This window comes from Phyllostomus hastatus, unplaced genomic scaffold (genome assembly GCF_019186645.2).
Source record: "Phyllostomus hastatus isolate PE091 unplaced genomic scaffold, TTU_PhHast_1.1 phas_contig_37, whole genome shotgun sequence".
NCBI lineage: Eukaryota > Metazoa > Chordata > Mammalia > Chiroptera > Phyllostomidae > Phyllostomus > Phyllostomus hastatus.
Window position 1 is genome coordinate 7153383 of NW_025333867.1, and position 21092 is coordinate 7174474.

The 21092-nt window shown below is 41.2% G+C and overlaps 2 protein-coding genes across 2 annotated transcripts in view; both read left to right on the forward strand.

The window, feature by feature from the left end:
• The window catches only part of LOC123820762 (N-acetyllactosaminide beta-1,6-N-acetylglucosaminyl-transferase), a 108738-nt gene that overhangs the window by 22528 nt on the left and 65118 nt on the right, over nucleotides 1-21092 (forward strand). The window lies entirely within an intron of this gene.
• The window catches only part of LOC123820763 (N-acetyllactosaminide beta-1,6-N-acetylglucosaminyl-transferase-like), a 67266-nt gene continuing 57882 nt past the window's right edge, over nucleotides 11709-21092 (forward strand). The window contains exon 1 of the mRNA XM_045841699.1: nucleotides 11709-12683. Within this exon, the coding sequence (XP_045697655.1) occupies nucleotides 11765-12683 (919 nt within the window). The 5' untranslated portion in view covers nucleotides 11709-11764. The remainder of the gene's footprint in view (nucleotides 12684-21092) is intronic.

Here is a 21092-nt window from a genome sequence, read left to right on the forward strand (position 1 = left end):
TTGACCCCATTCTCCTCTCCACCTCTCCACTGAAAACCCTCCATGTGATCTCCATATCTGTGATTCCGTTACTTTTCTAGTTGTTTGCTTAATTTTTGTTTTCATTTTTAGGTTCAGTTGTTGATAGTCATGGATTTGCTGTCATTTTACTATTCATAGTTTTTGATCTTCTATTTGTTAGATAAGTCCCTTTAACATTTCATATAATAAGGGCTTGGTGATGGTGGACTCCTTTAACTTGGCCTTATCTAGGAAGCACTTTATCTGCCCTTCCATTCTAAATGATAGCTTTGCTGCATAGAGTAATCTTGGATGTAGGTCCTTGCCTTTCATGACTTGGAATACGTCTTTCCAGCCCCTTCTTGCCTTTAAGATTTCTTTTGAGAGATCAGCTGATCGTCTTATGGGAACTCCTTTGTAGGTAACTGTCTCCTTTTCTCTTGCTGCTTTTAAGATTCTCTCCTCATCTTTAATCTTGAGTAGTTTAATGATGATGTGTCTTGGTGTGTTCTTCTTTGGGTCCAAATTTTTGGGGACTCTCTGGGCTTCCTGGACTTCCTGGCAGTCTATTTCCTTTGCCAGATTGGGGAAGTTTTCCTTCATTATTTGTTCAAATATGTTTTCAACTTCCTGCTCTTGTTCTTCTTTTCCTGGCACCCCTATAATCTTGATACTAGAACATTTAAAGTTGTCCCAGAGTTTCCTAAGCCTCTCCTCATTTTTTTAAAATTCTTATTCCTTCATTCTGTTCCAATTGGATGTTTATTCCTTCCTTTTGTTCCAAATTGTTGAGTTGAGTCCTGGTTTCCTTCCCTTGACTATTGGTTCCCTGTATATTTTCCTTTATTTCACTTTGGGTAGCCTTAATTTGTTCCTTCATTTTGCAACTGAGCTAATCAGTTCTATGAGTGTCCTGATAATCAGTGTTTTGAACTGTGCATTTGATAGGTTGGCTATCTCCTTGTCACTTAGCTCTTTTTCTGGTGTTTTGATTTGTTCTTTCATTTGGGCCATATTTCTTTGTCTTGGTGCACCTGATATGTTGTAAGGAGGCAGGGCCATAGGTATTCACCTGGGTAGGTCAACCCTCTTTGCTGCGTTGTGGTGCTGTCTGTAGGGGAGGGGTCAGAGATGGAACAATTCTTTTCACTTGCTCTGCTCTAGCCCCACTTTCTATCGAACTCTCCATCTCTCATGTGAGACTGGGAGTTTCTCCCACTGTGGCAACCCTTGCAATAGTTTACAGCTATCTTTGAGTCTTTAGTTTCCTGTTCAGCCAACCCTGCTTGGCCCAAATTGCCTCCCACATCCTTTCCACTCGGCTGCCCACCTACTGGTCTCGGTGAATGTTGTTTTTAGCTCCTTGGTTGTCAGAATTTCATGCAGTTTGATTTTCTGGCACTTCTGGTTGTTTATTGTTTTTAGATTGGTTGTTACCCTTCTTTGGGTTGTATGAGGAAATGAAGCATTTCTACCTACACCACTATCTTGGCTGAAACTTCCACAGGTGCATTCTCAAACACATACTCCAATTTATACATAGTTTCAGCTCACTCACACACTTATCTATATTTTAATTTTTTAAATATATATTAAAAATGCAATTTCACAGTATCTCTAATTCTAATCCAACAACACAGGGTTTATTCTCTCCACTTCTTTCTGTGGCGGTGAGAATCCTGGCTCCTGTTAACCTCAGTACATTCACTCATTGTCTCAGTCCCACTCTATAACCAACCTGTCTTCTCATGGTGCTTAGCTGAAGTCCTGGACCCAGGACATACACATCTACCCCTTACCAGCTGTAGCCTTGGTCCCTGGGAAGAAATAAGGAGCTCTGAATGGATTTTGATACCTTTATAAGTTTATTTGTATTAGGAAGCAGATAAGCATATAAATAATAAATTCAAAGTCCTGCTTTAATGCCACCTGAATTCATGACCTTGGGTAATGAAGTCTCACTTGCTTATCTGTAAAATGGGGATAACAAGGTGCTTATTACTTGTACAGGGTTGTTGTGAGCATTAAGTGGTAATCTACAAGAAATGTTGACTAAATATCTGGCACCTGATAAGTATTAACTCAATGTTATCCTTTATTATTGTATCAGTTAGGACCCTAGCAAGAAAACAGATTAAGCTAGTCAAGAAAGGCTTAGAAAAAGTACTGTGGATAGGGCCCCTTTGCAAATAACTTCAGTCACAGGAGACTGCTGTCCAGCTGTAAGTGGCAAGATAGGAGCTGGGGTGTAAATGCCTTGATCGTCTCCCTGTCACTGGAAAACCCACCAGAGACAGAGCCTATTGACACATTCTATACAGGTCAGCTCTCCTGCAGGGGGAGGGGTGGGGGAGGGACATAAAGGGCCAAGTGGAAACAATAAGCTTAATTATTCAACTTTTTTGGTGGTATATTTTTGTAAAACTGGTAACTTATTCTGATGGAATTCTTGTGGTAGTGTGTCAGACCCCCTGTCAATACAATCATTGGGGTAGTTTCAGACCTAGTCCTCTCAAAAAGAAAAGCTTAAAAACAAACTTGGCAAAAGTGATCTGGAGAGTGGGTGTTCTGAGAATTACAGAAGGCTGGGAGTCTAGGAAGCAGGAGAGCAGGATCTGAGTGCCTGGAGTCTAAGTCAGGACAGAGGAGGCACTTTGAATTTGGTGAATTGTTCTCTGCAGGCAGAAAGAGATATGTGTGATTCACAGGAGCTCTGTTCTGGAGATTATTACCACATCTGGTTAATTAGTTCCAAGGCCAGCTGTCTAAAACCCAGTTCTGCATGGGCCAGATATTCCCTGGATCATGTCTTCTACTTGAGACTAATCAAACCATGCAGAATGTGATCACCTGAAGAGTTGGCTAGAGAGATGGAACTTGGAAGTCAATCATGATATGAGCCAGAAGAAAAAGATTTGTCTAGATAGTTTTCTGAATTAAAAAAAAATGATGTTGGGAGAAAAGGAAAAGAAATGTCCCAGTGTTTCAGGCTTAGGTGTCTTCTCAGTACATGCTGATTGATTGAATGTGAGAGAAAGAAAAGGAGTGTTGGAAAAAAGAATGCGTGGGTCTTACTGGAAGTGAACACAGCTCCCCTTATTTCCTCATGATTTCTCCATGAAGCGGATCTGGGTGGGGAGGCTAAGACCTTTCTGGGCCTGCCTGAAAGGGGACAGATGGCAACTGCACTGGAGTAAAGCTGCTCACATTCAAGTCCCATGCCAGCCCCTCCCAGCCAAGTGACCCCCCAACTAGGAGGCTCCCTGGGAGAACAGTGAGCTTCTGAATCTCAGTTTCCATTGGACAAGTGGGGGTGATAGTCCCTAATGCCAGCTATCAGCTTTGTCATTCATATTTCCTTGTACCTTGTTATAACAGATGTTCTGTTTTCAGTGCAGGTGCCTCTTCCATCCTTATCTGATCTAGATGACAAGTCCCTTAAGGGCTGGAACTCGGTTCAGTGTTGGTGAACACAAGGGGTTTTTAAATTATATTTTAATGCTCTGTTCTGTTTTCTTTTGGCTCCTTTTCTTCTGGACATTACTTACTGGTAGGAAGCAGTGGTTGTTTGGTCGTGGCTAAGGGTGGCAAGTGTCAGGAACCAGAGTAGAAACACCCTTACCAGTCAGTCTGCTTAAAGAAGACATGATGTGGGCTGTCCAGGCCAGTGTGGCTCAGTTGGTTGGGTGTCATCCTGCAAAGCAAAAGGTAGCTGGTTCAATTCCTAGTCAGGGCACATGCCTGGGATGCGGTTCGGTCCCCAGTCAGGGTGCATATGAGAGACAGCTGATAGATGTTTGTCCCTCACATTGGTGTTTCTCTTCCTCTCTCTCACCCTTCTCCTCTCTCTAAAAATAAATAAATCAAATCTTTAAAAAAAGAGGTGATGTGGGTTCTAGTGTATGGTACAGCAGAGTATCTGGTCATAAGTAATACCCATAAATATCAGTTATTTAAGAATGATTCCTGATTTCCACTCACCTTGAAGAGTTCCCTGCAAAAGTTTTCCTAGGAGGCCTATGACTAAATCTTTCATTTATTTTTGGTAAAACACTGTATAACATAGAAAAGTGCACACATCTATCATTAGTATTCAGCTTGACACATTGTCATAAACAAACATACCCATGTAACTCACATCAAGACATAGAACACTACCAGCATCCCAGGCACAACACTGATGCCAAACTACATAGGTCACAGGTGGCAAACACAAGGCCTAGGGGTCGAATCCAGTCCTCTACCTTGTTTAATCCTGCCTGGTGCCTCGTTTCTACCTGGTGGCAGCGCTGAACTCTCACTTAACTGTTAAGGAGTAGTTACATTTATACAGTCCTAAAATTACATTTGGCCCTTTGAAGGCAACCACGAGGCTGATGTGGCCCCTGGTGAAAATGGGTTTGACACCCCTCGCTTAGGTTACTTTGATCTACTGTTGTCCTTTATATACATAGAAATATACAGCCTGTACTCTTTTTCTGCCTGGCACTTTTTGCTCCATGTTATGTTTGTGATATTTACTTTTTGTTATTATAGGCATTGATATTTATTCATTATCATTGCAGTTAGAAGAAGGTGGGTGAGGTGAGGAGGGATGAGTTTGCCCCCCAGGGAACATTGGCAATATCTGCAGATATTTTTGCTTGTCACAACTTGGGCTGGGCTGGCAATGGGTGCTACTGGCATTTAGCCAGGGCTTCCACTAAACCTTCTGAAATGCACCCAAAAAAGCACCCACAACAAGCTTATTTTGCCTCATATGCCAGTGGTGCCAAGGTTGAGATACCCTGATGTATAACTGTGAGTGTTTGGGTCTGTTATAAGTATGGCTGCAGTATACATTGAGCTATATGTCCTTTTATAAACATGTACACATTTCTGTTGAATAAACACCTAGGAATGGAATTTCTGGGTCACAGGATATGCCTATGCTCAGCCTCTGTAGAGATTGCCAGTTTTTTACAGTTGTACCAGTTCACACTCCCACCAGCAGTACATGAGCATTTAGGTTGTTCCCCATCTGCACCGATATTTGGTATTTTCTGCCCTTTTCTTATTTATTTATTTATTTATTTTTATTAATCTACATCTACCCCTCATTTAGCATATGGCACACTATATACTCGGAACATCAGTTTTGTCAGTAAATAATCCTATCTACATTTTGTGAAAGACTGGGATTATGCACAGATGTGCTTGCTGTGTATAGTAAATTAGAGACTGCATTTGGGTCAGGATGCCTTGCACCTAGGGTTTCTCTCATTTAAATAAAAGCACTAGCCCCTTTTCTGTATATTGATTTCCTTTCATTCTTTCTAGGAGTTACAATTACTTTCCATAGTAAATTTTACAAGGGATCAGATAATCCACTATTTGAGTTTATGTTTATTAAGTATTTCCAAATTGTACAATATTGTTTATCCTGAAACATTGGTTGTTTTGTTTTTAAGTATATTTTATTGATTATGCTATTACAGTTGTCCCATTTTTTTCTCCCCTTTATTCCCCTCTGCCCTGTGCAACCCCCACTAGCATTCCCCACTTAGTTCATGTCCAAGGGTCATACATGTAAGTTCTTTGGCTTCTCCATTTCCTCTACTATTCTTAACCTTCCACTATCTCTTTGTATCTACCATTTATGCTTCTTATTCCCTGTCCCTTTCCCCCCATTCTCTCCCTCCCTCTCCCCTTCCCCACTGATAGCTCTCCATGTGTTTTGTTGTATTTCAGAGTAAATTGCCTAGTCTTTGCCAAATAGATCAGATGTGGTCACTGAGGAAAAAAATTAAGAATTTTGGTATCTGATCCATTAGTTCTCAATCATCAGCCCCGATACCTTGTTAGGAACACAAATTATTAAGTTGCATCTGAAACTTACTGACCTCTTGGGGTCAGGGCCCTGTAACCCATATTTTTAATAACCCCTTCTGGTGATGAAACGTTAAAAAGAAGTTTGCAAACTGTGGATCTAAACTATCCTTATCCCCAAGCCATAGACACTGCTAGTTTGACTGAATGCTTTTGAAAACAAATGTTTCAGTAAAACAATTGAGTCAGTTATTCTGCTAGGGTTAAGTAATTAACTTCCACATGTAAATTTAGTGGTAAATTTCATCTTGAGATGTTAATTGGCTGTGACTTATTTTGGGTAATTTACTTTTCATTTTCTAAGCCTCTAAATTTCAGACTTTTCATATTTCTAATTGCTATATTTATGCTACCAGACGATTGCTGCCTATCAGTACATGCTTTGAATTTGCCTATTTGAATCTGTGTATACTGTCTTTTGCAAGTATTTGCTTAACATCTTTTAGCTTTCAGGAAGTGTTTCCATGATACCTTTGCTGCATCAAAATTGGATGCAGATCACTTCAATGCACACTACCATGATATCGGAGCATGACCTCCTTCTGGTCCTGCCACCTTAGCCTTTAAAATTCTGTACATTAAATTTCTTCTCCTTCTCTAAGATGAGAGTTTGAAATAATGCTTTTGGTTTCATGATTTAGGCAACAGCTTCTTCTGTTGCTAATTAGGTGAATGGTGTAGAAAGTAAAATGGTTGGATCCCAGGAGAAGGTGGATTTTCCCCAGAGAACTGCACTGGAGGACTCTCAGTTATGAGAGAATTGTTATTTTAGTTAAAGATGTGCTTGAAAGTGTCTCCTTTCTCCTTCTCTTTAGGATCATTATCATTATCATTAAAAAAATAAAGGCTCCATTTACAAGCCCTCTGGTCACCCAGAACAGAATTACTCATTTGGCTATCCAAAGTGAATTGGACTGTCACCACTCTCTTTCTTCTGGTGAATTATTCTTAGTTCAAGGGGAAAAAGAAATTAATCTTCATATTTTACAATTAAGATTGATTCCCTGAGTCACTTGACATGCTGTAACAACAAAGCAAACACACAGAAATGACCTTTCAGGGAATAGCTATCCATGAGCCCAAGCAATGATGAAATCTCACCTCATTTACCTAACCTTTCTGCAAATATAACCTACCCTCTCAATGCTACTTCAATAAACTTTATCAGCCCCAGTCCTTTAAGTGCCCTTTTTGCTATTATTTAACATTATAAAGCTAGTGTTTCTGCTCAAGCCTCTGTCCCCTCAAGTTCATTCCCAACTGAAGAATAGCAGTTAATTGAGAATGGAAAAACAAGTCCCAGAACAATTATGAAGGTATAATGAAGTTTGAATTAGTACATGCAATTAAACAAAGGTAGGATACATGAAATGTTGAGAATGGAGTTCACTGCTGATATGCGTTTATGGTTAGGTCTCTGCAGCCCTATGCTGAAAAAAGAGAGGAATAAGTACTACTTGTACAGTCAAACCATACCTCCAGGTAACTAGAAATCAGTTTAAAGAAAAAAATCATGGAGGGCTATCCTAGTCCATGTTATTCTAACACATAAATTAAAACATTGTGTAAACATAGGTTTCAACACTCCTTTGATTCGTAGTTGAAAATTACACTTTTCAGATGCCCAGATGGTTCTGGACACATTCAGCAGTACTGAATGCAGTGTGTGCCAGGCCCTCATCCAGTTGCTGGGCTACCAGAGGAACAGGAAGTGAAAGTCCGGACACTCCTGGAGTTCGCCTGCTCCCCTGATGGGTACTTTGAGATAATGCTTTACTGAGTTGAATGTTTATCTCTGCTGCCATTCCAGAGAAGTTCTAGATTCACAATTTTTCCTGGGAAAGTTCTCTACACTGGTTTTCCTGGTTTTGTGTTCTTGCCCTCTCTTACGATTTCTCCAACTAGAGTGTCTCCTCCATGCTCTGAGTGTCAAATCTAACCATTGGAAGCTTTTTCTAACCATTCAGACTCCAAGGGAAACTTTCATCCTCTGAACTTCCATGATATTTAGTAGAAAACCTCTTGTATGGAACTTAACCATAATCTTTTCTGTTTGGTTGGCTATATTTTTGGTTGTATATGTTTTGAATCCTAGAAAAGATATAATTTCCTGCAGTACAGGGGTCATAGTCACACTTGAATTTGGTCACTGCTTGGCAGATTCGCCTCATACATACTGTATTATAGCTCATTTAAGCTGGAAGGGATCATAGGGAACATCCTATTTAAAGAAAAAGCAAGTGGGGATCTAAGATCACATGCTCAGTAAAAGGTGGGAGAGCGGTGTGCACCACGCCCTATGAGTGATATTGTGGGACTTAGTGGATAGCCCTTCCTTGACACACAAGAAGAAACACATTTTTCATGGTTTCCCCCTAAAATGTGATTGAAAGTAGTTTTTTAATCATTTGATCTACCTGGTTAGTCTGGTCAGAGTTTTTGTTTGTCAAAATGAAAGTACCAGTTGCTCTGTTGCCAATTCTAATTAAGAGCTCATTTACCCATGGGCACCTGGAACCATGGGGGATGTAGACTGCATTTACTCATTCAACACATATATGTGGGTAAAAAAAATTAGTATAAATAAGGTAATGTACATACTTCTACATTACAAGATGGAAGGGATGGAAAAATAACTCTAGACTTTCCTCCAATTCCCAATTGTGAGTTCCTTAGTGACCCTGGACATTAAATCCTTCCCCTATCTTCATTTCTTTATTTAAGAAAAACCTCAAACAATATGTAGGATCTGAAGTTCTGTGAAAATCTACAAGCTTAAAGCCTCCTTAGAGTCTTGAAATTGTTTCCAGGACACATTATTAATTAAGGAGTAGTTAACACCTCTACCTCATAGTTTAAGAGGCTTTATTCACATCTAATATTTTCATTATCTTTAATGTGTGCAGTATGCACATGTGGGCTGATGTGTACTTTCACACCATGATTTATTTTGTCCCTGTTCTTCCTCCACAAGCTGCCTGGGATCACCACTCCACCTAAAGTCTTTGGTGGTGCTCCTTTGGCAGCAGGATGAAGTTCGAGTTTTTCAACACAACAGGCAAGGTCTTTTACAACCACCTGCCATGTCCCTCAGAGGTCTGTCTTACTTAGCCTGGCAAGCAGCAAACCCTTGTGGTGCAGCTCCCCTCAGATCCTTCTTCCTGGGCCGTGCAGCCTCAGCAAGTGCTCCCTGTACCCCTTCACATGCAAAGTCTGGAAGTGCAACGTTGTCAGAGGATATTCTTTCTCCCCTTTGATTGTCTCCTTATTTCACTGAATCTCCGAGTCTCCCCTCATTTCAAAGTAAGGATACCCTCTTCATTTTGGAGCTGTGTTCTAGGCAGTATCACAAATGGAAAAATTTTTTTAAATGTAAAAAAAGTAAAGACTTCTAAATGGAATGAAGAGTAAGCTTTTAAGGTGGCCCTAGGGGAGAATAAATATGTCTAGCCAGAAAAATTGCTTTGTTCAGGAATAATTGCTTACAAAGAAAAAGACAGGCATGGTTGCTAGGGCTACAAGAGTCAACCTTGTCCTTGCCTGAAGTCAAAGGCAGGTTGGGAAGGCTGAGCTGTTCAGTCTCAGTAGCAAAAAAAAGAAAGAGAAAAAAAAATGCATGGTGTCTGCTCTGAATAAGCAGGCCGGATGCCTATGAGGATGGAACAGTAAACAGCCTTTCACTATTACAATAAGAGGGCTGTTTTTCAAAAAAGTCTTCCCATAGGGATTTCTTAAAGACGAAACCTGAGGGTGGGAAAGTTTGTCCAAGGATGACCAAAAGGGGAGAGAGAGAGAAGAAACAGCTATATTTTCAGCACACAAGCAACACCACTTGAAACAATGGATTGAATACAGAAGTATCATGAAAGTTCTTAATTTGGCTAGTTGTCTGTATTTCTTAATATAAAGACATTATTAATGTCTGTCCCCTAAGCCTTGTATATTGAACCACTGTGTTATTAGCCAGTAGGAAATAATAATGTAAACAATAGCTGTATACTGACCAGTTGGCCAATCTCCAAATCTTTTAACATACATTCTAAGACAACAGGCTTTCCCAAACTAAATACTGAAATTACTCTCTGTTGTTTTGAAATAGAATATGCAACAACTTAATATTTAAAGGTATTATTTAGAAAATGATAAGCTTGGGATCGAATTTTCCATTATCACAAACTTTCAGTTACTTGCTTTACTCCAGAGAAACACTAAGAATGCGACTGATCTCTTCGCCCACGTGATGGCTGCGTTTTGTTTTTCTACTCTGCCTACAAATCCAAAGGGCGATTCTATGTGGAGTTTATTTATGATGGGTCTTCAACCATGAGGAGAATTTAGTAAGGCAGAGAGGAAAATAATGTCCAGGCTGGAAGAATGAGCAATGTGAACAACAAAAATGAGAAGAATAAAAAATTATAGTGTGCTCAGGAAGTCATGTGTCATTCACAGGGAGTGGAGTGCCTTGCATCCTGGAGGACAGCACTGCCTTTCCTGCCCATACTGAAAGCAAGTAATCAGCAGACCTGTATTGTTCTATTCTTTTAATAGCAGGGTAGAGACTTCTCAAAAGGAAGGAGAGAAAGTGTATTAAAGGACATTATTTCTTCATGGGGTGGGGTGGGGCTCAGTCTCCACTGTGAGACTGTAGGGTAGAGGGAGGTAATAAGTTCAGATAAATAGTGAGGAGAAATTAGGAAGGCATCCAGCCATTGAACTGGTGTTTCAGAGTCATTTTAAATAAAATATACTAATCCTTATTTAAAAATAACTGGTGGAAAAGTGAAAGGTTGGAGAAACTTTTGAGTGGAAGAGCTTGATATTCCTTAACCAAAACACTATTATTTATAAATAGGGAAAACAACTTTCATTTCCTAGGTGGTCAATAAACTTAACTGGGCAGGCATAAAGCACTTCCCTAGTATTAGATGATGTACTTTGGGTCGTTAAAACCTAAATATTCCCTAGGTCCCATAATCTGAACATCACTGTGGCCAGATTGAAGTTCTTCACAGTGAAGCTTTAAGGACTCATCTAAATCAGGGGATGTAGCTTGAAACTTGTTCCTTTGACCCCATCTTTCTATGACAGGCCCCACAGTGGGTGCTGGAATTGGGAGGAGAGGGGCTATCATCTAATCTCAAAGTCACAGGACCAGGATCCCTGCCATTTCAGATCCCCTAGGACTGGACCTCCTGCAATCTCTTGTTTTAGAACACAGTAGGGGAGGGCAGGAAAGCTTTATGAAAGAGCCAGGACAGATGAGGTTTATTTTACTTGTCACCTCAGTCATTTTTTTTCATTAAAGCAGCATTTTTAAGAGTGGGGACTATGTTCTATTCCATGGATCATACTGGGAGCATGGATCATTGCCATTGAACAAGAGGGGTTGAGTGCCGCGCAGCCTGTCGGATGACTAGCAGGAAATGCGTGCCTGCCAGAACACATCATTTCAATTTTGGCTTTCACTGTGCTAATTCCCTGAATGGCAATAACAAGGGGTGGGGGTGGGGCAGGAGGAATGGGAAATAAAAGAGATCTAAGGAACTGAATCTGCAGAGAGAGCAGTTACTAACCAGAGTTTTGTGAAACAGCTCACAGATGCAAGCTGGGAGGCAGAGGGAGGGAACAAGGCTGGGCTTAACAACCTGCTACTGGGATTTAGACAAAGGCGGTTTGAGAGAGGCAGAGAGAATGAGGAGGGATCAGTTGCTAATATCAGCATGGGGACAGAGCCAGCAGCTGGACTCCCGGCATGAAACCGAATAAATTCACAGCGTCTCCTTCAGGGTAGAAATTGCTGGAGTATGTACCAAAACAAGAACTCAGAGAAAAAAGTAAGTTTTGGAAAGGACTTACACATTTTCACCATCTTTGAAATCTCTCTCATCTTTGAGGCATGTCTTCTTCGATGCGGTACTTCTTTATAGTCTCTGTCTCTTGTGTGATCATTTTTATCGTGCTGTATGTGTTCAGTTTTGGGGGAGAGCAGAGTTTCCAGAGGCTGAATAATTCAGACACTCTACTGCTGACTCAAGTTTGCACATCCTTTTTCAAAGGCAAAACCCCTTTCCTGTGGAGAAACAAACTAATGATATATGAGAAGTCTTCTTGCAAAGAATACCTGACCCAGAGCCACTATATCACAGCCCCTTTATCCAAAGAAGAGGCTGAGTTTCCTTTGGCATATATAATGGTCATCCATCACAATTTTAATACCTTTGCAAGGCTCTTCAGAGCTATTTACATGCCACAGAATGTCTACTGTGTTCATGTGGATGAAAAGGCGACAGTTGAATTTAAAGATGCAGTGGAGCAATTACTGAACTGCTTCCCAAATGCTTTTCTGGCTTCCAAGATGGAGCCAGTTGTCTATGGTGGGATTTCCAGGCTCCAGGCTGACCTGAACTGCATCAAAGATCTTGTGGCCTCGGAGATCCCATGGAAGTACGCCATCAACACCTGTGGGCAAGATTTCCCCCTGAAAACCAACAAGGAAATAGTTCAGTATCTGAAAGGATTTAAAGGGAAAAACATTACCCCTGGGGTGTTGCCTCCAGCTCATGCAATTGGCCGGACTAAATATGTCCACCGAGAGCACCTGGGCAAAGAGCTGTCCTATGTGATAAGAACCACAGCTCTGAAACCACCTCCTCCCCATAATCTCACCGTTTACTTTGGCTCTGCCTATGTTGCTCTATCAAGAGAATTTTCCAACTTTGTTCTCCATGACCCACGGGCTGTTGATTTGCTCCAGTGGTCCAAAGACACTTTCAGTCCTGATGAACATTTCTGGGTGACGCTCAATAGGATTCCAGGTATGTGAGAGACCCTATTTCATATGATAGCAGTGTGCCACACTTGAAAGGGGTTTTCAAAGAGCCTGCTTCTTTTTACATGAGTAGAAGATGAAAACTGAAACATACAGTCCTCATCCTAACCTTTTCTAAATGCAGGGTGGTATTTTTTATTTGTTTGTTTATTTGTTTTAAAAGATTTTATTTATTTATTTTTACAGAAAAGGGGAGGAAGGGAGAAAGGGAGAGAAACATCAATCAGTTGCCTCCTGTACACATACCCTGACCTGGGACCAATCCTGCAACCCAGGCATGTGCTCTGATCTGGAATTGAACTAATGACCTGCTTTGCAGGATGATGCTCAACTGAGCCACACGGGTCAGGCCAGGATGGTTTTAATGTGCTAATACAATATTCTAGTGTGGCCAAGTAATACTTTTCAGTTGTTTGCTTTGCAGTTCATGCTCTTTTGCATTTATCATCTTACTGGATTTTTACCACAATAGATATTATTGTTCTCAGTCCTCATTGGAGTTCTTTCTTTCTCCCAAATTTGTCAAACTTGTTCTTACCCCAGGGCCTTTGCCTGGGCCATTCTCCTGCCTACCCCTCTGGTGGCACAGGCTCTTTCTTATCATCCAGATGTCATCTGAGCTGATCACCTCACCCTGTTTTCCTTCAAAGAGTTTATCACCACCTGGAATTATCACATTAACTTATTTGCATGGGTTTGTTCTTGGCCTCTCCTGCATTAACTCCATGAAGTCAGGCCATTTTCTATCTTGTTAACTGCTGTATCCTCAATGCTTAGAACATGTAGTAAATGTTCAATAAGTATGTATTAGATGAGAGAATGAATGAATTGCAAAGTATGCGGCTGTACTATGACACCACAGCTGCCTCCCTAAGACTCAATAAACTGTGAAATATGTGGACCCATGCATGTACCATATTATAGGTGTACCATATTTTAGGCTTAAAAAATAATATATATATATATATATATATATATATATATATATATATATATAATTTTTCTTGAGATAAATAATGTGATTCTAGGAGAAGCTCTTTTCATCAAAATATTTCTACCTTTACTAATGGAGCAGATCAACTATTTTAAAACTATATAAACACATGATAGGATTTCTTCTGAAGGAAACAGCATGCTTTGGACTCAATGAAAAATACAAAATGGATCTCTGATGAACTCGACAGCATTATTATAGCAAGAGAAAAGCAATCATTGTTCTTGTTCTTGGGGGGCTGCCAAGTTGGAAACTCTGGTAGGTGCTCTCAGGCTGCAGGGCAGGGCCTGCTGGGCGATAAACACACCAGCATTCTCTGGAAAATACTGTGTTTGGGCTCTGAATCCCAGGGTAACTGGCCTGGGGAGCAGGGCTGGCTCTCATCCTGTGCATTCCCTCTTTCCTGACCTCCCTCTCCCTATAGCCACCATCCCTTCAACTTTTATCTGTTATTTCCTTCGCTGACATATAATTTGAGACTGTTAGGTACTTAGAAGCTGATTTTCATGGTTAAATATTTATTCCCTTTCCATTTTCACTTTCCCATTAAGATTTACAGTGGTTTGGTTCTAACCATGTGGTTCCTTAGATATCATACTGAGATGAAGGCATTTCATAACTTAGAAAAAGCCTGAACTGTTGCCTTTTAAGAAAAGAAAAACATGGGCTTTGATTATTGTTTTCTGTTGGTTACTTTGACAGAAGGATGGTCAGTCTTATCAATGTCAAATCAGCATACAAAAATCAAGGAAAAAGGAAACTCCCCTCCTAGCCCCAGATTTTTCCTTTCCCAGCCATAATCAAATAAACAAGGTGGGAAACCAAGACTGATACCTAGAAAGATGCAGGAGAGAAAACTGTGTTTGCTATAGGTCTTTGGTGTGGCATGCTAGCTTCTGCCCTGTCACAGTGACAATATAAGCCCATGTAAATCACCTAATGTCTTGGAACTTCAAATCTCCCAGATACAAAATTAGGGCACAGGTAGGGAGACCCTTTTTTGTTTCTGCACCTATCCTTTTTTTCCCCCCAAAAGACACAATGCCCAGAACCACCTAAACACCCACCATACAACTATTGGGAATTTTTAAGAAAGTGAAAATTCTGGGGAGTCTGGACTCCAAATTGCCCATTAGCTCTGGCGAATGCAGTCCACTTCCATTGCAGGAAATTGGGGGTGAGAGCTCTGCCAAGAGAGCATCTCTTCCAGGAGGCAGGTGAGCACAGGCCAGCCAGTGGGCAGTCAGGTCTGATCCTGCAAGGCAAGCTGTTCAGGATAATGTGACATTTCCTGGGGCTTTGCCTCCTTCCTTTCTTAGAGTCTGGATGGCATCCTGGTTCAGGGACACAGCAAAAGAATATTCTGCTTGTAGGTGGAGCCTTCCCAAATTACAAGTGATTAAAGAAAAAAATTCTCAGACACTCTAGCCTCTGTGCTGCTTCTCTCTCATCTTCAAAGGCAATGTACAATTCAGTCTCATGCTCCAGTATTCCTGTCCATTTTCATGCTTGTGCATTCCTTGTGATTTAAGATTTCCTGTATGAATCTGCTTCTTTATTATTAGACAAGCTTTAACCATATCAGCTCTTCTTTCTATTTTCAATGTCATGTTTTAAAGGTAAAGTTCTTCAGTAAATACAGCATAAGCATCCCTTCTGCAAATGTACAAGTCAGAGAGTGCTGTTCCTCCCTACCTCAACATTTCCTTCTCTCTTTTTCCTAAATACCCTAAATTAAAGTGTTTGTGTTAGAAACACCCTGTATAGGCACATCAGATTCCCCCAAACACCCACTAGAGTACTATTCCTAAGAAAATGATTAGTACTCCACAGTGAGATATCAGAAAACAAAGTGAAAATAGTTTAAAATCAGTGGGCCTCAATAAAAAGGTGATTTATAGAGGTAGCACTAAATTGCATATCTTCACACTGCTCTTTTTTATGTTGTCCCTCTATTGAGAAAATGACTTCCTTCTTAGTTTTTAACCCTAGGCTTTTCCTGTAGTGCATTAGAAAAAGAAATGGTGGGGCCAGAGAGAGTCCTTGAGAGCCAAAGTCTCACATCCTTCTTCAGGGGAGGCCTGACAGAGTGGCTGTCATCCATCCTCTGTGGCTCATGGTCAGACACATGGTCCCTCCCTCTGGCCATGTTCTCATAGGAAACCTCCCAGGGGCACACATTTCTTTGACTCACACTAAAACATCCAGCTCTGCTAGCAGTACCTAACCCCAAATTCTGGTGCATGCTTATATTTTCTAACTTCTCAGATTTTTTTAATCATTGCTACTGTGTCACCTTAAGACAAGCCTCTTTTCTCTACCTTTTCTGGTTATTCCTCTAACCAGAGGTTAGACACAGGGGTGTCAAACTCATTTTCACCGGGGGCCACATCAGCCTTGCGGTTGCCTTCAAAGGGCTGAATGTAACTTTAGGATGTATAAATGTAACTACTCCTTACCCAGGGGCAAGGAGCTGCAGCCTGGTAGAAGCAAGGTGCCAGGCCAGATAAAACAAGGTAGAGGGCCAGACTCGGCTCGTGGGCCTTGTGTTTGCCATCTGTGCTCTAACATGTTTTTTTGCCTACCTGCCCCAGGGCAGAGTGTCAAAGCCATCTAGATTTTTTGTGTGTATCATTTTTTTTTATTATTGTTCAAGTACAATTGTCTCCACTTTCACCCCCTCCCCTGCCTCATCTCTATCTGGACTTTTGATCAAGTCTTGTCAAATTGTTCGGTATGGGCAGAAGCTTGTAGTAGTCTAGTTTTTTGTTGCCTTCCTATGGTTAAATTGTCCTCCTGTCCACTTCAGAGAGGGTCCATTTCTACCAAAAAGGCAAAGCTGCTACAGGATTTGGCTTCAGCCACTTTTTTCTCTCACTGCATAAGTTTGTTCTTGTGAAGTTTTGCTCATGCATTACTCTGACCTTTCTCATGCCATGATGTTTTTCTTCCATAAGAATGTTTTCATTTGCTTCTCTTCCTTTTTCTACTTTGTGTATATTTTTTTCAGAACTCCTTTGTCAAATAAATTATCTCAACCTCAGAAGTGGCCACATGATCACATTTCCTCATTTTTCAATTCTAAAAATAGCGTATTTCCTACTTTGATTCACTTTGCTTTTTAAACTTTGAGTTTTATTTATATGTGCACGTTCTTTGGGAATGTGGTATGACTTTTTGAGTTACAAGTGACAGAAATGCAACTCAACGTTGCTTAAACAGACATCAGAACTTACTGAGTCACAGAATTAAGATGTTCAAGGGTAAGGGCTCCAAATAAAACTGGATCCAAAGTTCAAACAATGTATTCAGGACTCTTTCTTGCCAGGTCACCTCTCTGTTTTCCCAGGTCTGAGGGTGGGTCCTGGGAATGGGTCTTTCAGTGCAAAAACCAGGAATGTCCCAGACAAACTGGGATGGGTTGGTCACCTTACCTCTCTGCCTCTGTCCCTTTAGGTCTCACTGAGGCAGGTCCTCCCCCCATGGTGTCAGATGGTCAGACATAGCTCCAGGTGTTTGGTTCTGACAGCTGGCACTTCTAGGGGAAAAGAAAGTTGTTTGCCTGCTAGTTCTAGCAACAGTCAGGGGAGTCCTCAGACTGGGTCTGCTTGTTCCAAATCCCTATCCCTAAATAAATCAGGGGCATGAGGAATGCTGCCAGCCTTTCTTGGGTTGTTCTCTCACACCAGAGCTAGGGGTTGGGGTGGGCTCTGGTGGAGGACAGTTACCTAGCATGACGCTGGGCAGGTGGAAGCACAGGCCACTGCAGGATGGTTCCTTGTCCTAGAGGCAGTGTTGTTGGACCATCTGCACACATCAGAGGGGCAAGATTTAATGCAGCGATTTTCAACCTTTTTCATCTCATGGCACACATAGAGTAATTACTAAAATTCTGCAGCACACTGAAAAATGTGTTATTATGTTTTTTGCCGATCTGACAAAAAATAGGTGTAATTTTGATTCATTCACTCTGGCGGCAATTGTTGTGTAGGCTGTTGTCGTTTTTTTATTTGACAATCTAAGGGAAAAGAGGTCAGTGCCTCTGACTAAATAGTCAGGTACAGTGTGTTTTAAAAATTCTTGTGGTACATTGGTTGAAAATCACTGATTTGATAAAATCTGTAAGCAGTTGAGCTATTTAACTTGGAGAATACTAATTTTATTACTTTTGTAGAAGGGGCATGAGCTCAGTAAGCATATTACTTTTCCTTCATAAACACATTTAAAAAAAATTTTTTTATTTACTTTTAGAGAGAGGGGAAGGAAGGGAGAAAGAGAGGGAGAGAAACATCAATGTGCAGTTGCTTGTTGTGTGCCCCCTACTGGGGATCTGGCTGGCAACCCAGGCATATGCCCGGACTGGGAATCAAACCAGCAACCCTTTGATTTGCAGGCCCACGATCAATCCACTGAGCTACACCAGCTGGAGTATAAACACATTTTTAATAATGTTCCTTTATTATATTTGAATAGTTTGCAAAAGTATTTCTTGTACATTAGCTCCTTTATTTTAATAAGAGCTTTGTAAGAGAACTACTGTTTCTATTTTGCAGCTGGGAAAATTTAAGATTAAAATATGTGACTTGGTCAAAGACAAATATTACATATACCTAGCAAGAAATGAGAATAAAAGGAAACATCTAGGGGAAGGAGAAGTAACACCAATGATATATGTTTACTTTAAATTAAACCTCATTTTATAAATTCTTCATTTAATTATTGCAGTACAAGCATTCAGAAGATGAAACTTAGCTAAATGTAAGTCTTATTAAGTTTATGGAATGATTATATAATTGGACCCACCCAAGAATACCTTCTTGTTCCTCATGTCTTCTTGGTGTTTAGCCCACTTCCCCAGAACTTTAGGTTTTTCATGACCAGAAGGTATAGAAAGATGAGGGAACTAATGTTTACTGAACATCTGCCTGTGTACCTGAATTACCTGTTTAATCTTCCCAAGAATTTTGTCTGGTTGGAGGTAATTACAGCCACATTTTACAAATGTGAAGATGGGCTCAGGGGGCTTGAGTATGTGCCCTGCTGCAAAAACAGGAAGCACACCTCAAATTCACCAGGCTCAGAACTCAGCTCTTACACTCACCCTTGTGTTCCCCTGAATTCAGCACCATCGCCCGTTAGCTCAGACCTACTAGCTGGCTTCTGTCTCTCTACATCTCATCACCCCGCTCCCTGTCAATTTGCCTTTCCCTGGAGCTTTGGTGCCAGAGACAGATAGAACGAGTTGGAATCCTAGCTCCTCCATCACCACTATGTGACCTGACATTTGGAAATCGGTCTGAGAGTAGCAGTATAGCGGAGATGTTGAAAGCACATACTCTGGAGCCAGTCTGCCTGAATCTGAATCCTGCTTAGCCATTTACAAGCTGTGGACCTTGGATAAGTTACCTACATTTGGGGGCCTCAGTTTCCCATCTATAAAATAGAGGAATTAATATTTATATCAAATATGTGAGGCATAAATGAGTTGGACCAGTGCCTGGCATGTGTTTTACGTGTTCATTTTTATAATTGTCATTGTTAATGAGCATTAGGCTGCACTAGGTACTGGGATATGGTCATGAATATGACAAATAAGTTCCCTACTTTCATGGAGTATATGTTTAGAAGTAGGAAGTGGATAATAAAAAGTAGACAGATAAGATAATTAGAAATTATGGTAAGTACTATAAAGAAAATGGAGGCTGATGATGCAGGAAGGGACTTACTTTAAATAAGGTAGGTCAGGAAAGGCTTCTTGGTGAAAATATCATATGAACTGCACTTCTATATGAGGATGAGCCAACCATGCACTTGGGAAAGAGGCTCCAGGCAGAGGGTGGAGGGGTTGCAAAGGTCCTGCGGGGAGCAAGAGCTCCTTGTGTTCAGCAGTGGAAAAGCAGCCCTGTGGCTGTGACTGAGGCTGAGTGAGCAAAGGTGAGGGCTGCACCAGGCGTGAGGTTGGCAAGACCACAGAGATGGCATGGCCCAGCAGTGCCCCATTCATAGGGTTATTGGCAGAAGCAGCTAGACAATGTGTGCAAGTGTTTGGCATGGTACCTGCTACAGAGTCAACAGCCAATAAACTGGACCTGCTATCGGCCTCCTCTCCATTTCTGGTGCCGCCATCCATCTCTCTCCATCTCTCTCGTACAGTGATCTAATTTCTTTCTAAGTACTTTCCCTGACTCCGTCCTCAGCCTGCTTAAACCCATTCTTCACAGGATGACCTTCATAAAAATGCACCTTGACCACGTGATCACACCTCTCTTCTTCTTAGAAGCTTTCTGTGGGTCCTTGTCACCTCCAGTGTGACATTGTAGCCCCTTCACTAGGCACATGATGCTCATTGCAATCTGACCCTTGGCCTTCCAGTGCCTTCTCTCACTAAGTGCCCCACCCCATACTGCACTCCAGCTCTACTAGATGGCTTGTGGGTCCCAAATGTGCCACCTCTATCTTCTGCCTTGACCCATGCTAGTCCTTTTGCCAGGATGCTCTGGAATGCTCTTCCACCCTCCTCCCTCATCTGATTGATGTGCTTTTCTTTTGCAGTTCAGCTTAGACTCATATTCTCTCAAAAGCCTTTCTTAATTCTTGCTCCTGTGGACTTGCTCCTCCTGTATCACACTGTACTAATTTTAGTCTCACAATGCTGTTCGTGTTCCTGTGGCCTTCCAGACTGGGCTTCAAGGGCGGCACCTACACAGTTCCTGGCACATGAGCAATGCTCAGTACAATGGAGTCTCACTTTGTAATCATTTACCTTGAACAAATTCAATTGTATTCTCACACACACACACACGCATGTGTGCATATGCACACACACTGTATGTAACACACACTGGGGTTTCAGCCACCCGACCCTGCCCTCCATTCCATCCAATGAGTCTGGGATCCAGAGTGAGCATGAAGCAATTTCTGCTCATTCACATGCTGAGTCTTGGCTCCCATGGCTGACTAATGTGAAGATTCAGTATACATCTCATAGCTCCTCAGCTTGAGCCAACTGCTTCATCTGGTGCTCATTGTAAGAAACCACTCTGAACCAAGATTAAGGAGAAAATTGGCCGTGTTGGAAACTGGGGACTCTGTGTCATTTTAATGTGACACATTCCCAAGGGATTCCTCCAAAGGAATTTTGACTGTATGTTGTTTTCCTTTACACATTGACTTTGCAATCTAGTCTCTAAATATGTGTTGAATTTCTAGAACACTTAGTAATTAGCAAAGTCAGAACACAAGGTCAGATAGTTTTACTTCTTATTTCTGTATTCTGTCCCCAATCCACAAGGTAATATTTAGAATTGCTGTTTTCTAAAAGTCATTTTCACTAGCCAGGCAGATGGGGCCCAAGTGCTATGAAGAGATAATTATAGAAGACCAAAGCCTTTGAACAAGTTA